The sequence below is a fragment of the Sorex fumeus genome, unplaced genomic scaffold (genome assembly GCF_029834395.1).
Source record: "Sorex fumeus unplaced genomic scaffold, SorFum_2.1 ptg000098l, whole genome shotgun sequence".
NCBI classification, from domain to species: domain Eukaryota; kingdom Metazoa; phylum Chordata; class Mammalia; order Eulipotyphla; family Soricidae; genus Sorex; species Sorex fumeus.
Genome location: NW_026606155.1, coordinates 88,800,237 through 88,814,717, shown reverse-complemented (window position 1 = coordinate 88,814,717; position 14,481 = coordinate 88,800,237). Strand labels below are relative to the sequence as shown.

At 52.5% G+C, this 14,481-nt stretch overlaps 2 protein-coding genes across 3 annotated transcripts; one reads left to right on the top strand and one right to left on the bottom strand.

The window, feature by feature from the left end:
- The first annotated feature begins 439 nt into the window (after positions 1-439).
- DUOXA1 (dual oxidase maturation factor 1) lies at positions 440-3,800 on the top strand. 2 transcript variants are annotated; one of them, XM_056134224.1, is made up of 6 exons: positions 440-586; positions 877-934; positions 1,805-1,939; positions 2,207-2,420; positions 2,619-2,836; positions 3,493-3,800. In XM_056134224.1, exons 1-6 carry the CDS (start codon positions 440-442, stop codon positions 3,747-3,749), a joined length of 1,029 nt encoding a protein of 342 aa, XP_055990199.1. In that variant the 3' UTR covers positions 3,750-3,800. The 2 variants fall into 2 exon arrangements, with proteins under 2 accessions (XP_055990199.1, XP_055990200.1); XM_056134225.1 differs by lacking the exon at positions 1,805-1,939.
- Positions 3,801-4,881: 1,081 nt separating this feature from the next.
- On the bottom strand, positions 4,882-13,636 carry DUOXA2 (dual oxidase maturation factor 2). Its single transcript, XM_056133982.1, has 6 exons — positions 13,490-13,636; positions 7,241-7,298; positions 6,660-6,794; positions 6,205-6,418; positions 5,343-5,557; positions 4,882-5,072 (listed from the first exon to the last, which is right to left on the bottom strand). The coding sequence occupies exons 1-6, from the start codon at positions 13,634-13,636 to the stop codon at positions 4,882-4,884; spliced, it is 960 nt and encodes a 319-aa protein (XP_055989957.1).
- Positions 13,637-14,481: the final 845 nt, after the last annotated feature.

The following is a 14,481-nucleotide window of genomic DNA, read 5'->3' as shown; positions in this document are numbered from 1 at the left end:
CAATCTTTATGTAACCTCTACCTTCTCTCACCCCTACACCTTCACACCGTAGTAAATACAGCTTTTTCTGTCTGCTTGTGCTGGAGGTCTGAGGGAAATAAAAGAGAATTATATTTCTTGAGACAGTCCCAAAGGAAGCAGAAAAGACTAGAGGGTACTGAGGGCCCACAGTTAGGGAGGCTGCTGGTGAGGGCAGAAGCATGAGGTGACAGAGATTGATTACCAAGAGCCTCTTCCTCCCTCACACACAGAGAGGGGAGGAGAGGGATGGCTGGGGGCAATGCGATGGAACAGTGGATTCTGTGCAGCTCTGAGGGAGGGAGCTGGGTCTAGTTTACTCTCTGCTGTACCTCTAGCCCCAAGAACAGTGTGTGGCACAAGAGAGGAACCCCCCCAGTACACATTCAGCATCTGCCTCTCTGCACACTCCTGGGCCCAAATGGCTGTTTTGGGAGACATGTTACCCTTCTACCCTGGTCCCAAGCCAACCTTCCCGATGGACACCACCTTGGCGGTCATCATCACCATCTTCCTCACGGCGTTGGTGACCTTCATCATCATCCTGCCGGGCATTCGGGGCAAGATGGTAAGAAACAAGCCCAGACCCAAGACCCCAGCCTCAAAGAGACCCGGGTCTCCAGGTGAGGGAACCAGACTCTGGGCCTATGACACTCAGGGAAGACACTGGTACTGAGAAAGCCACTCTGACCCCCAGCTGAGAGCTCCCCACTCACTGACTGAGCATCTACCATGTGCTGGGTGAGCTCGTCTGCACTGGCAGGGGGAATCCCTGGGTTAGAACCCCAAGCCTAGAAGGAGGAAGGGTGGCCTTGCAGGAAGGGACCTTCTCCCTAAACCCTTCCCCCTGTGCCTCAGAGGCTGTTCTGGCTGCTGCGGGTGGTGACCAGCTTATTCATCGGGGCTGTGATTCTGGGTGAGTGTGAAACTAGCTGAATCAGGTAGCTGCCTCTGTTTGTTTAGTTCCATCTAAGTGAGCAGCTGGCATTTCTCCACAGCTGCCTTTCTGTCCCGTCCCTCACCCCCACCCCTCTTTCCTCTGGCACTCTTACCTGAGTCCTGAGGGCATTTTGGGTACACTCTCCAACCTTCTCATTCTTTTTTTCTCAGAGCCAAAGAGATCAATCATCCTGACTTTCTTTGGGAAGAAGGTTTCAGGACACTGAAGCTGGAAAAGAAGGGTGGAGTGGGTGTAGAGGGTGGAGGGGAAGGGGCTGCTGGCTTTACTTTGGGAATTTGGCAAATAAGTGGGAAAGTCACTCACTGAAGTTGTGTTTGGAGATCAAAGTTAATTATGTTAAGGCCTTCTTCCAAGCTTCAAGAGCAGCTCTCCTCAAATGGGGGTGGGAAGAAGGGAGGGACAGTAGCAGAAGGTGGCCACGGGAAATCTTGAATTTTGACCCATTTACTCATCCGGCTGGAGCGATAGCACAGCGGGTAGGGCGTTCGCCTTACAAGCGGCCAACATGGCCGACCCGAGTTCGATTCCTCCGCCCCTCTTGGAGAGCCCGGCAAGCTACCGAGAGTATTCGATATGCCAGACACAGTAACAACAAAGTCTCCAATGGAGATGTTACTGGGCCCGCTCGAGCAAATCGACGATCAACGGGAGGGCCTTTACCTTTACCCTTACTCATCCCAGACTGGTTGCTGGCAAACCATCCACTAGTCTGACCTTGGACATGCTAATGGACAGAAAGAGATCCCTTGTAGGTCTCCCTCTGACCCTAAGCCAGCTGTGCCCAGACCTCCCTGAGTTCCTGTATTTTCAACTTCCCAACCCCAGCAGTGAATTTCAGTTCTGAGTGGTCAGTGGGCCAGGTCAGCACCAACACATCCTATAAGGCCTTCAGTTCCGAGTGGATCAAGGCCGAAGTTGGGCTGCAGATTGGGCTTCGAGGAGTCAACATCACACTCACAGGTAAATGGTGTGTGTGTGTGTGTGTATAGTGTGTGTGTGTGTGTGTGTGTGTGTGTGTGTGTGTGTGTGTGAAAACTGGATTCTAAGTCTGTCCTGATGGGGAGCTGCAGGATGGGGGGATGGTAGCTGGAACTTTCCCAGACCTTGGAAGTTTTCTTCTGTCACTTGAGAGAAGTTTCTAACCTTCCACCCATTGTGGCGAGCCACACATCAGGGAAATGCCCACTCTGGCCCTGGGGTCCCCACTGAATATGCCTGACAACCCAGGAACCCCAGTGCAGCAGCTGAACGAGACCATCAATTACAACGAGGAGTTCACCTGGCGCCTGGGCACAAGCTACGCCAAGGAGTACACAAAGGCCCTGGAGAAGGGGCTGCCAGACCCCGTGCTCCATCTGGCTGAGAAGTTCACCCCAAACAGTCCCTGTGGCCTGCATAGCCAGTATCGCCTGGCAGGACACTACACTTCGGCCACTCTGTGGTGAGGCTGGGATAGGGCGATCGCTGCCTTGGGCCCAGGAACAGGATTTCCCCTGTCTCTCTTCCACTCAAGGGCGGGTGGAGGGCTCCCTGGTGGACTGGACTGGCATCCATCCCCCTGGGTGGTGGGGAAGTCCACAAGCTGGAGATCTTCCCAGGAGAGGCCCCCGGGAGGCCTCACTGGTTCCTGGCCCTGTAGGGTGGCTTTCCTCTGCTGGCTGCTGACCAACGTGATGCTGTCCATGCCTGTGCTGGTCTACGGTGGCCACATGCTGCTGGCCACGGGCATCTTCCAGCTGCTGGCCTTGGTCTTCTTCTCCACCACCATGTCTCTCAGCCCACCCTGCCCCCTACGCCTGGGCCCGGAGGTGCTGCGCACCCACCTTGGGCCTGCCTTCTGGATCACACTGTCTACAGGTGAGGCTTGCTCCCAAAGAGGGGCTCTGGGGGCCCCGGTGTCAGCAGTAGAGGGTTGGGACCTTCTTCATGATGGGACATTTTGAAGGCTTGTCTCTGGGGACCTGGATGTTTTTCCCTTCTTTGAAGCTCCCCCTCTCATGTTCCTCATCCCTGGGGTTTCTCTCCAGGTTTCCACTTCCTCTCCTCCCCAGTTGTAGCCTCTGCTGCCCCTCTGTGTCTCTTATGGTCCTCATCCCCTATAGCTCTCTCCCCCCATCACTTCTAAAGCTTCATATTTCACAACCCTGCCTACTTCCCCCTAAATGTTTTTCTTGGGTCCCTTGTTCCTACCCAAGGATCCTTATTTAATGCCTGGTATATCCCTCTCCACAGTAACCTCCCACATGCCAGCAGGACTGTCCACTGTAGCCAGTGGCTCAGCTGCTGCCCTGGGTCTCTGCCCCATGTAACCCTTAAGTGTTCTCTCTCTCTCTCTCTCTCTCTCTCTCTCTCTCTCTCTCTCTCCTCTCTTATTAGTGAAAGATCAGTGGTATTAGCCTATGACTAAATCGGCCACTTCTCTGAGCCCATATTGTCCTCCCACGGTTCAGAAGGTCCTAGAAGGTGTCCTTGGGAGAGTCTCTGAGTAATGGCCCCCTGTTGCTCCTGCCCAGGGTTTCTGTGTGTGCTGCTGGGGCTGGCTATGGCGGTGGCTCACAGGATGCAGCCCCACAGGCTGAAAACTTTCTTCAACCAGAGCGTGGGGGAAGGCCCTGTGCTGAGTTGGAATCCTGAGGAAGGAGGACTCCTGAGCCCTCGGTACCGCTCCATGGCTGAGAATCCCGAGCCCCAGAACATCCCACTCTCAGAAGCTTCCTCTGAGGCCTGTTGCAAGGAAGAGCACCCTGAAGAACCTGACTGTGCCCTATAAGGCTCCTCACCCCAGTGGCCACCTAGGCTTCCAGCCTGGAGCCGGACATTGTCAGAGTACCATAAAGCCACTAACACAGCCCATAAGATGTTTGTGGCAGGACCCTGTTCCAACCTATAGGTAGTTCGGAGAATTCCTGAGACTGGGGAGGTACCTCAGCAGGCTGAGCACATGGTCTGCAGGCAGGAAGCCTGCATTCCCTTCTATTCTGGACACTGTGTGGCCCCCAAACCATGCCAGGTGTGAGCCCCCCCCCCACCCAAGGCAAAAAATGAAGCAAGCAAGAAAAATCCTAGTGTGCAGAAAAGACACTGGGGCTGCCCATGAAGCCTGTCACTACATAGGACTAAGCCAAGGCTGTTTCTGCCTGGTGCTTGTCTGTTTGCTGAAACTCGAGCTCTACCTACATAGTGACTTGTGGGTACAGTGGGTCCCCAGTGCCTGCCTCACCCCTTTGCTCCTCTTGTTTTCTTTTTCTCTGGGTCCCTTTGTTCTTCCCTAACTCCCCAAGTTTGTATGACCTCTTGGTACAATAAAAGGCAGTACTGTGGAGGGGAAGAATGTGAACTGGTCTAAACTAAAATTAACCAACCAAGACCCATTCTCTAGGAACTTCAGTTCTCAAAGTTTGCTAAATAAGGAGATAGGAGTTGCAGGACATCCTCAAAATTTGCATTTTGGTGACAGCTTCCTTGGCCTTCGGACACCACCTGCTAGTGAATCATCTGAAGTTAGTGAATAAGCTCAAAATGTGCCCTTTCCTTGTCCACCCTGCTGGGCCAGGTGGAAACCTGTGTCAGGGCCTTCTCCGGCCGCTCTGCCCGGTTCCCCGCTGTGCTCACTAGAGGGCGCTCCTCTCACTGTGCCGGTGAGGTTATCCCAAGCCCCCAGGCGCGGGGTACCAGGCTGCCTCCAATACTCCACTTGTCTGGAGCGCGCACATCCCCAAAGGACTTGGAGAGCCGCCGAAATGATTAGGAAATGGGTGTTTTTTTACTTTTTGAAAAATAATAAAAAGTAGTTTATTTACAGTTCATTCTGGAACTTTTCCCCCACGATGAACACGACGAGCACGGCTTCCCTGCCGGCGTGAACTAAGGTGGCTGGCGTGGGAGTCCGAGGCTGCGCCCCCTCACAAGTTAGTACTGGTCATGACCACCGGCTCTAACGGTTTGTGAAGCGGGTTATTGAGGACAAGGGATAAGCCGCTTCTCGTATGGTCGCCACAGTCCTTGAAGCTTTGGTCCAAGAAGATGCGAAGAGCGCCCGGTCGAATGTAGTGGAGACTCGCCACAGCGACGCCCAGGAGGAGACACAGGATGCCTGTCGCGGCGACGGAAGGAAAAGGGGGTGCTCAGCGCTCCAGACCAGATCTCGAGGGTCACACCCCACATGCACATGGCCACACATTCCCCGAAGAAAGGCCTTAAATGGGTCACACGACACGCTAAGTGGGGCAAGACCCTGATTGCTTCTAAACTCTTCCAGCCTCCCCTGCGAGTCCTCTTTGCAAGTAAACTGGGGAGGGCACATCAGTACAAATCCCCTGCCGCCCCGCAGCCAACCCCTGGTCCGGGTCCCCTCGGTCCTCACCGGTGGCCAGCGTGATCCAAAAGGCGGCCCCGTAGTGCGTGGTGAGGGCCGAGGAGCCAAAGCGGAAGGGGCAGAGGGGCACGCTGGAGATGGAGGCGAAGGCGAAGACGGAGAAGAGCACGAAGGCGCCGGTGACAAGCAGCGCCAGGCCGCCGTAGAGCGGGACGGGCATGGAGAACAGCGCGTTGGAGAGCAGCCAGAAACAGAACGCCACCCTGCGGGAAGCAGCGCCGCGCCGTGAGCCCGCAGCTCCCAGCCGCTCACTGCACGCGCCCTGGCCCGCAGCTGCCCGCCGCCTGCACCCCTGCCGTGAGCCCGCAGCTCCCAGCCGCTCACTGCACGCGCCCTGACCCGCAGCTGCCCGCCGCCTGCACCCCTGCCGTGAGCCCGCAGCTCCCTGCCGCTCACTGCACGCGCCCTGACCCGCAGCTGCCCGCCGCCTGCACCCCTGCCGTGAGCCCGCAGCTCCCAGCCGCTCACTGCACGCGCCCTGACCCGCAGCTGCCCGCCGCCTGCACCCCTGCCGTGAGCCCGCAGCTCCCTGCCGCTCACTGCACGCGCCCTGACCCCCAGCTCCCCGCCGCCCGTACCCACCCCGCCGTGAGTCCGCAGCTCCCCGCTTCGTGCTCCCGGGAGGTTCCTATCCCAGATCTCCCGCTCAAGGCTGGGAGCTCAGTGGCGGAGAGGAATCCCTGGGGGAATCCCGGCTCCCAGTGCTGGCTGAGTTCCCCGGAGTTTCCGAGAAACTGGAGAATGACCTTCAGTCTCCCAGCGAGTCTCCGAGAGCATCTTGCAGCGTCTGCGGCTCCCAACGGGTCCTGCCCAGCCCAGGCCAGCGCCTTCTCTCTCCCCCAGCGCTCACCACAGCGTGGCTGAAGCGTAGTGGCCCGCCAGGCGGTACTGGCTGTACAGCCCACACGGGCTGCTCGGGGTGAACTTCTCCGCCAAGTAGAGCACGGGATCTGGCAGCCCCTTCGCCAACGCCCGGGCGTACTCCTCCTCATAGTCCTCCCCGAAACGCCAATGGAACTGCTCGTTGTAGTCAATGGTTTCGTTCATCTGCCGCACTGGGGTCCCTGGAGAGCGGGGCAAGGTCATGAGGGCGAGGGTGGGGTGGGGTGGGGGCGCGCTGCATGCAGCCGGGACACCTAAACGCATTGTGATTGGAAAGCTACGGTGCCAGAGGATTCCATTTAGCAGACAGGAAAACACAAGTCTTAGAGGATCAAAAGGTTTCTGAGCTCCAGCTGCTAATGCCACATTTACCCACCCATGGGGTCTGCCTAGCTCAGTAGGTAGTGGACCCTACCCGCTCACCTGTGAGTGTTATGTTGATACTCTCCAGGCCCACGTGCAGACCGACATGCGCTCGGACCTGCTCAGTGCTGAAGGCTTTGTAGGAAGTATTGGTATCAACTCTGCCCACCGACCATTCTGCGCTGAAGTGCACAGCTGGGGGGAGAAGCACATGGGCGGTTGGGGGAGGGGAGCGGGTGGAGGTTTCTGCAAGAAGTTGGAGATAGAATTCAAAGGGGTGAGAGGTTGCATCGTGCAAAAGAGGGGGGTGTCCTAGGGATCCAATGTGTTGCATGCAGTAAACAAGGAAAATTTGCCACTCAAAGGGGCTTGGAGGGAGTTGGGGGTAGAGACAATGCAGGAGGATAGATATTTGTCATGCATGCAGCACCGCACCCCTGTAGGGGCACCACAGGATGCTCTAAGAAACAGGAATAGCCCCCAAACACTGCTTGGTGTGACACCCCTACCTCACCCCCCACCCCCTGCAATTAAAAAAAAAAACACTTGAAGGAGAAAGGAGGCAGGAACCAGCCACCCAATTCCCATTTTTCCCTCTACCCCCCATCTTCCTACCCCCATTGGCTGTACCACAAACTCACCCACAATTTCTGCACCTATAAACAGACTGAGAAGAACTCTCACCAACCAGAACCAGCGCTGTGGGGAAAAGCAACCCATTAGACCTGGGTACTCTGGTATAGAACCAGAACTCCCAAGACTTCCTTGACCCCATGACACCCTAATATGCAGGGCCCTGAAACTGCCTTTTAAGTTGGGGGAAGGCAGTCATGAGAATAAGTAGGACAGCTTGTTGACCTTCAAAGTGAAACTAGGTGGGGGGGTGGGGGTGGGGAAAGAGGGCTGTCACCTCTAACCCCACTTTGGAACATACATTTTGCCTGTCTTCTCTGATCCCAAAAGCACATCTGCTCCCAGACACATCTCTGAGATAAAAATGTGTAGGGGCCAGAGTGATAGCACAGTGGGTGGGGTGTTTGCCTTGCACAGGGCTGACCTGGGTTAAATCCCTGGCATCCCATATGGTCCCCTGAGCACCGCCAGAAGTAATCCCTGAGTTCAGAGCCAGGAGTAACCCCTGGGCGTTGCCGGGTGTGACCCAAAAAGCATAAAAAAATGTGTAGTTCAGGGGGCTACAATGGGTAGCGCATTTGCCTTGCATGGGGTTGATCCAGGTTGATCCCCAGCATCTCATATGGTCCCCCTTCCACCTCCCACCAGCACTGCCAGAAGTAATTCCTGAGTGCAGAGCCAGGAGTAACCCCTGTACATCGCCAGGTGTGACCCTCAAAAAGTTAACCAACCAACCAAACAACCAAACAAACAAACAAACCCAAAAGCAAACAAACAAAAAACCCAGGTAGTTCAGACCATCTAGATCGATGTGATTAAACCCACCAAGGCCTCTCTGTATGTGAGATTTTGGCAGGAGGGTGTGGAAAATGCTGGTTTTTACAGGCACTTAAGACAAAACCTAAGTATGTTCCCTTGGTTATTAATACTGCTATCTAGCAATGCAGAGCAGTCTGCTGTGTGATCAAGAAGAGAAAGGAAGGCTTGCCACAGCAAGCGGACCTTTGCTATGAGCAGTTTGGTGAGGCTGAAACTCAAGTTAGAAAAATTAAAGAGACCTCAGATCCATTGTGCAAAGGTGGGAGAGCAACGTGACCTCAGATTTAAGGTTCAAGCTCTTGTGACAAAGCCTGATTAGGACATTAAGTGGTGGGATGGGGGAGGGAAAGGAGGCAGATTTAAATAGCAATTGCTCAAAACTTCTTGGAAGAAACTTGCATTCCCCCAGTGTCCCAAAGGATAAAAAGGAAGATAGAGACTTAAAATACAGACTGCCAATACATTTGAGAAGCCTGTGTTCTCTCTTTAACATTCTCTCATCTCTCTCTCTCTCTCTCTCTCTCTCTCTCTCTCTCTCTCTCTCTCTCTCCTGAGGATTAAACCTGGGGCCTAAAGCATGGAAAGCATGCACTCTATTGCTGAGTGTTTAGCACAGCTATTAGTAATTTTGAAAAATTTCCTCAAATCAAATTCTGAGTCAAGATATATAAAAATTTGGAGCTGGAGCGATAGTACAGCGGGTAGGACGTCTGTCTTACATGCAGCCGACCCGGGTTCGATTCCCAGGATCCCATATGGTCCCCTGAGCACCGCCAGGAGTAATTCCTAAGTGCTTGAGCCAGGAGTAACCCCTATGCATAGCTGGGAGTGACCCAAAAAGCAAAAAAAAAAAAAAAAAAAGATCAAATTTATTCAGTCTTATTTGATTTGCTAAAATTTATTGGGATTATTGATGAATAACAAGAGATGCTTCCTCAAGTCTGGTCCAGTTGCCTGGGCCAGTATCACCTTGACTGGCCCCTGGTACCCTGAGCACTGCTTGGGAGGATTCTCCCTCCCCCCCAAAAAAGTGAAACTAAACTTTCTTTAGGGTGTAAGTGTTCTGGCAATTCCTTAAAAGTACTGATACGATGGGGCTGGAGCAATAGTATGGCAGGTAGGGAAGGTGCCTGTTTTGCACGCAGCCAACTTGAGTTCCATCTTCAGCATCTCATATGGTCCCCTAAAACCTCCAAAATGATCCCTAAGTACAGAGCCAGAAGTAACCCTTGAGCATCACAGGGTGTGCCCCCCCATCAAAAAAATACTGATACCTTCTCAAACAGTGTTACCATGTATAGACTTGTCTCTGATGCAGGATACTCTGCAGATTTTTCTGGAAATTTGGGGGCATGGGGACTTGATAGTGAAGTCACAGAAAAATTTAAGGTCCAGACCATTGCTGTAAAGCTTCAGAAATCATTTAAGTAAGAAGTACATTATTCCAGGAGTTGTAGTTGTTGGACACGAACCCTAAGGCCCCAAGTCAGATTCCTAAGAATGGAACAGAGTTTGGAGTTCTTGGAGGAATAGGGGATAGGGAAGTGAAGTATTTTTTCATCCACCTAGCATGGTGTCTCTGTTCCTTCTACTGTCAGGTAAAGAAAGGGCATGTGTGAGCTGGGGATCAGAGTGATAAACCACCCTTGAGAAGAAAGGCTAACATAGGAGTGAAGCAGATTAAAGCTCTGGACATCTTACAGACATTTGAGTTACTGTCTGTGACTACAGAAGGTATGAGCTAGGGCGCAACACAATAGTGCCTCTGACATTTTGGTTTCAGCTCTTTACGGGGTCCTGTAAACCCCCATAAAGCAACAGCTCCTATCCATACATGTGGAGCTTCTCACACAGCAGTGGTGGGTTGAACTGAGTTGTTGGCTGATCACTCAGAAGCCCTGGCTGGCCTTCTTCACGTACAACCAGCTCATTCTAAAGGAATTTGTCCTTTGCATTGGGCAGCAGGATGTTGAGGGGTGTATGATCACAAGAGGTACCTTGCAGGGTCAGGATATATAGAGAGACATCTGAGTGCAAGGACAAGAAAGGTGAGGAGGTCCTCACTGTCATACACATCTTGACTCTGACATTCCCTGTCAATAAGGAAATTGCTGCCCTCGCTCAGTTACCATCCTTAAGAATTAAAAAGGTAGATCTGTCACTGTCACTGTCCTCCCATTGTTCATTGATTTGCTTGAGCGGGCCCAGTAACATTGTGAGACTTGTTGTTAGTGTGTTTGGCATATCAAATACGTCATGGGTAGCTTACAAGGCTTTTGCTGTGCGGGAGAGATACTCTTGGTAGCTTGCCGGGCTCTCAGAGGGGCCGAGGAATTGTACTTGGGTTGGCCTACTGGCCACATACAAGGCAGATGCCCTACCCTACCTGCTGTGCTATTAACAATGCATTATTGAAAGAGAAATTGTAGATGCCTGAGAGATAATATAGAGGCTACTTTCCTTGCACATGGCTGACCCTGGTTTGATCCCTTGTGCTTCTTATTTAAATGATTCCTAAAGCTTTACAGCAATGGCCTAGACCTTAAATTTTCTGTGTCTCCACTATCTAGCAAGTCCCCATACCCCCAAGTTTCCAGAAAAGTCTGCAGAGTATCCTGCATCAGAGACAAGTGTATTCATGGTAACACTGTTTGAGAATGTATCAGTGTTTTTTTGGTGGTGGTGGTGGGGGCACACCCTGTGATGCTAAGGGTTACTTCTGGCTCTGTACTCAGGGATCACTCTTTCAGGTCTTGGGGGACCATATGGAATGCTGGAGATGGAACCCAGGCTGGCTGTGTGCAAGGCAGGAGCCCTCCCTCCCTGCCTTGACTGATACCTAATATGGTCACCGAGACCACCAAGGAGTGAGTGATCCCTGAGTGCAGAGCTAGGAGTAGGTCCTGAACATAGCCAGGAGTGGCCCCAAAGTGCACGGGGCGGGGGGAGCGAGAGAATGAGAGAAAAGAGTTGACTTGTGTGCAAAGCATGTGCTCTAGTTCACTCAGCTGAGCTACCCCTCTGGTCACTCACTCAACAAGTCTGAACAGATATCCCCCTCCCCCCACCCCCACACACACACCAAAATCTGTTCTTTCTGAACACTGAAATGTCTCTAAGGAGAAAAACCATCCTTCCTAAATAGAATGCATTTCAGTACTTGCTTCACCTGTGCCATTATCCAAACAGAATGGCATGCATTTAGACCTGAGGAGTCTGCTATCGTTGTTATTTTTTGGTTAATTTTGGACTACATGCAGCAGTGTTCAGGGCTGACTCCTGGCTTTGTGTTCAAGGTATTACTTCTGGTAATACTTTGAGAACCACTGGTGGTACAAATAAAGTACCTTAACTTCTCTATTATCTCTTCAGCCCACTATCATTGTTATTAACTCACACAAGTGGACACACATACTGACTGTTATAAATCATGATTTATATTATGGGGATTCCTTATAGAAAAGGAACTCACTAATACTAGAAATCACTGTCTTAAACTAAGTTTTGTCTCAAATGTGTCTGTATGCTGATGGAATTTGCCTCCAGAGTAGTCAAAAGCAGCTGAACAGCCCTGTCTAGGCTAATGAGGTCCCTTGCTGACTGCCTTGATAGCATCTGGAGCAGGCTATCAAAAGACACTTGCTGACCCTCAAGCTGGACCAGGGAATTATAGGTGCCTCACAACCACCCTCTCAGCATTTGGGGGGTGTGTTTCACTTGCCTTCTTGTTCCCAGAAACTGCCAAAAACAAAAAATCTTACCTATAAGATAAACTATAGTACTGTAGCATTGTCCTCCCATTTGTTCATCGATTTGCTTGAGCGGGCACCAGTAACGTCTCCATTGTGAGACTTGTTGTTACTGTTTTTGACATATTGAATATGCCAGGGGGAGCTTGCCAGGTTTGCCAGGCTCCCAGAGAGGAAGGGAGGAATCAAACCCATGTCAGCTGAGTGCAAGGCAAACGCCCTACCTGCTGTGCTATTGTTCCAGCCCCAGTAACAAGTCTCACAATGGAGACATTACTGTGCCTGCTCGAGCTAAAAGATAAACTATAGCAACAAAAATTAATTAAATATATTTTTAAAAAGATAGTTTTTAAAAAGATAATTTTAATATATATTTATATATTTAAAAAATAAAATGTATTGTTGAGACTACTGGATGATGTATGTGATTAAGCTCACTAAAGATTTTTGGATAAACCTTAAGATGTGGTGGAAGGTGCAAAAAAAAATGCTCTTGTTTTGACAAAGTGAAAGTCTCAGAAGGAAGTACCCTTGGTTATTAAAGCTACCATCTTGCAATATGCCGTTTTCTGCCGTTTTCTTGGGTCTCTCTTTGTTTATCACATGGAGTGGGACTTGATTTCAGATTATTCCTGGGATCATCTTGAGGCTGCACCCCCAACACCCTGTTGCCTCATTCGCTTTCCCAGTTACATTCCTGACATTTTGAAGGGAAAGCAATCTTTGAGGAGGAAGCAGTCTGGCTTTTCATGCAAGGCCCCCTGGATTGGTGGCATTTCTGATATTCTCTAGCTTTGCATTCCACACACACCCCCATTTCCCAGTCCACCCTACCCAGTGGTGAGGATGAAGGTATCTCTGACTAGTGATCTCCCATTGCCCTCACTCCCCCAGCCAACTAATTCCTGATCCTGCTTCTCACCTAGCTCTCTGCTGTGATGAGGATCAGTGAACCCAGAAGTGCTAGCTAGCAAGGATCACCTCCCCCAGGAGAGGGAGGCCCTGATCTGGTCTTCAAGTAGAGACGGTAGGTGTACAGCCGCTCAGATTTCCCTAGGCACATCAAGATCCAAGCAAGCCAACAGCGATCAAGGTGAGGGGCTGCGTCCCCCTAGACTTGAGAAACAGACAGTCTAGATGGTACAGGGAGGTGTGTGTGTGTGGGGGGGGAAAGGGGATGTGTCTAAGGAAATGTATCCAGAGTCCTACAACTTTGCATCTTGTCCTGGAGTTTCTCAGTTCATGGGATGAGAGAGCCCATATAGGTTCCTCTCAAGCAGCAGGTTGGGGGAAACAGCAGTCTGAATAGTTTGGGTTCTGTTATCTTTGCCCAAAAGTATTATGCAGAGGGCAGAATGAGGGTGGAGCTGCTGTCTGGAGGAGGTAGGTATCCGTGTGGAGGAGGTAGGTCTCCTCAGCACAGTGAAGACTAGAGTTGCGCGCAGGATTCCTGGACTGGGCACCTACTCTGCAGCGACCTCCCAATGCTCCAGACATTCCTAGGATATCTTGTACGTGAGCTACCCCTGATCTCGCAAAAAGGAAACGTACTGCACCTGGCTTTGGCGCCTGGGAGTCTGTTCTCTCTCACTTCGACTATTCACGGAGCTCCTTGCTTAATTCTCACCTGTCCTGAACCCTCCAGTTGGCGCCCCCACCCCCAGACCCAAGCTATTAGCGTTCCCTTACCGAATGGCCACGAATCCCGGGCAAGATGAGCAGGAAGCTGGAGGCCAAGGCCAAGAACACCACAAGGACGATGAGCAGCGGGACGCTGAAGCCCGCGGCGCGGGGAGCCTGGGGGTAGAAAGGTAGCACCCCGTCCCACAGCGTCATGCTGCCGGCGGTGGCCTGGAGCTGCGGGGAACCGGGTCAGCGGGCGCTGCGGCCGCACTCTGGCTCACTTTTCTTTATCCCGCCCCTCAATGTGCTAGGACTGGCCCTAGTGGGCTGGTGGATCTGAGCCCTCGGCTGGCCGCCCGCAAAAGCCAGGAGCTGGCCCGGGAGGAGGGGGCCGCGCGCGAGCAGAATTCTTTCTCACGGGTTGCGGCCACACACGTAAGTCCGCGGCTCTAGGCGAGTTTGCGCCGAGTTTGCGAGTCGCGCCGGGCGGGGTCAGGTTTTATAGCAGCGACGGCAGTCACTGAGGCCAAGCGGATGTCGAGGCTCCAGCGGGAAGAGGTCTTGGCAAGGAAGGTCGGCGATAGCTATGCAAATGAGAGGAGCCCCGCCTTTGCCGCCAGAGAACGAGCCTTGGGGCCAGATGCTCACACCTGCCGGCTGGTCGCGCCTGAGAGGACACTCACCCGCGCGCTGCGGCCCAAGAAACTGACACCGAGGGAAGGGTGAGAGTGCCGAGCGGGTGGGGGCTTTGGGGCTGGGGCGGCGAGGATGGAACAGGCGGTGTGTAGGCCGGGAGTAGGGCAGAGTTGCAGTTCCAAGAGCAAAACCTTCTAATCCTGGTTTTCACCCCACTGTGTGCATGGGGGTGCGGGGACATGCAGAGAGTTCCCCTCTCATGAGCCTCTTTTCCTCCCCACTCCCTGCCACCTTTTTTTTCCTTTTTGGGTCATACCCAACAATATTCAGGGGTTAATCCTGCCTCTGCACTCAGGAATTACTTCTGGCGGTGCTTGGGGGGCCGTATGGGAGGCCAGAAATCGAACCCGAGCCAGCCGCAT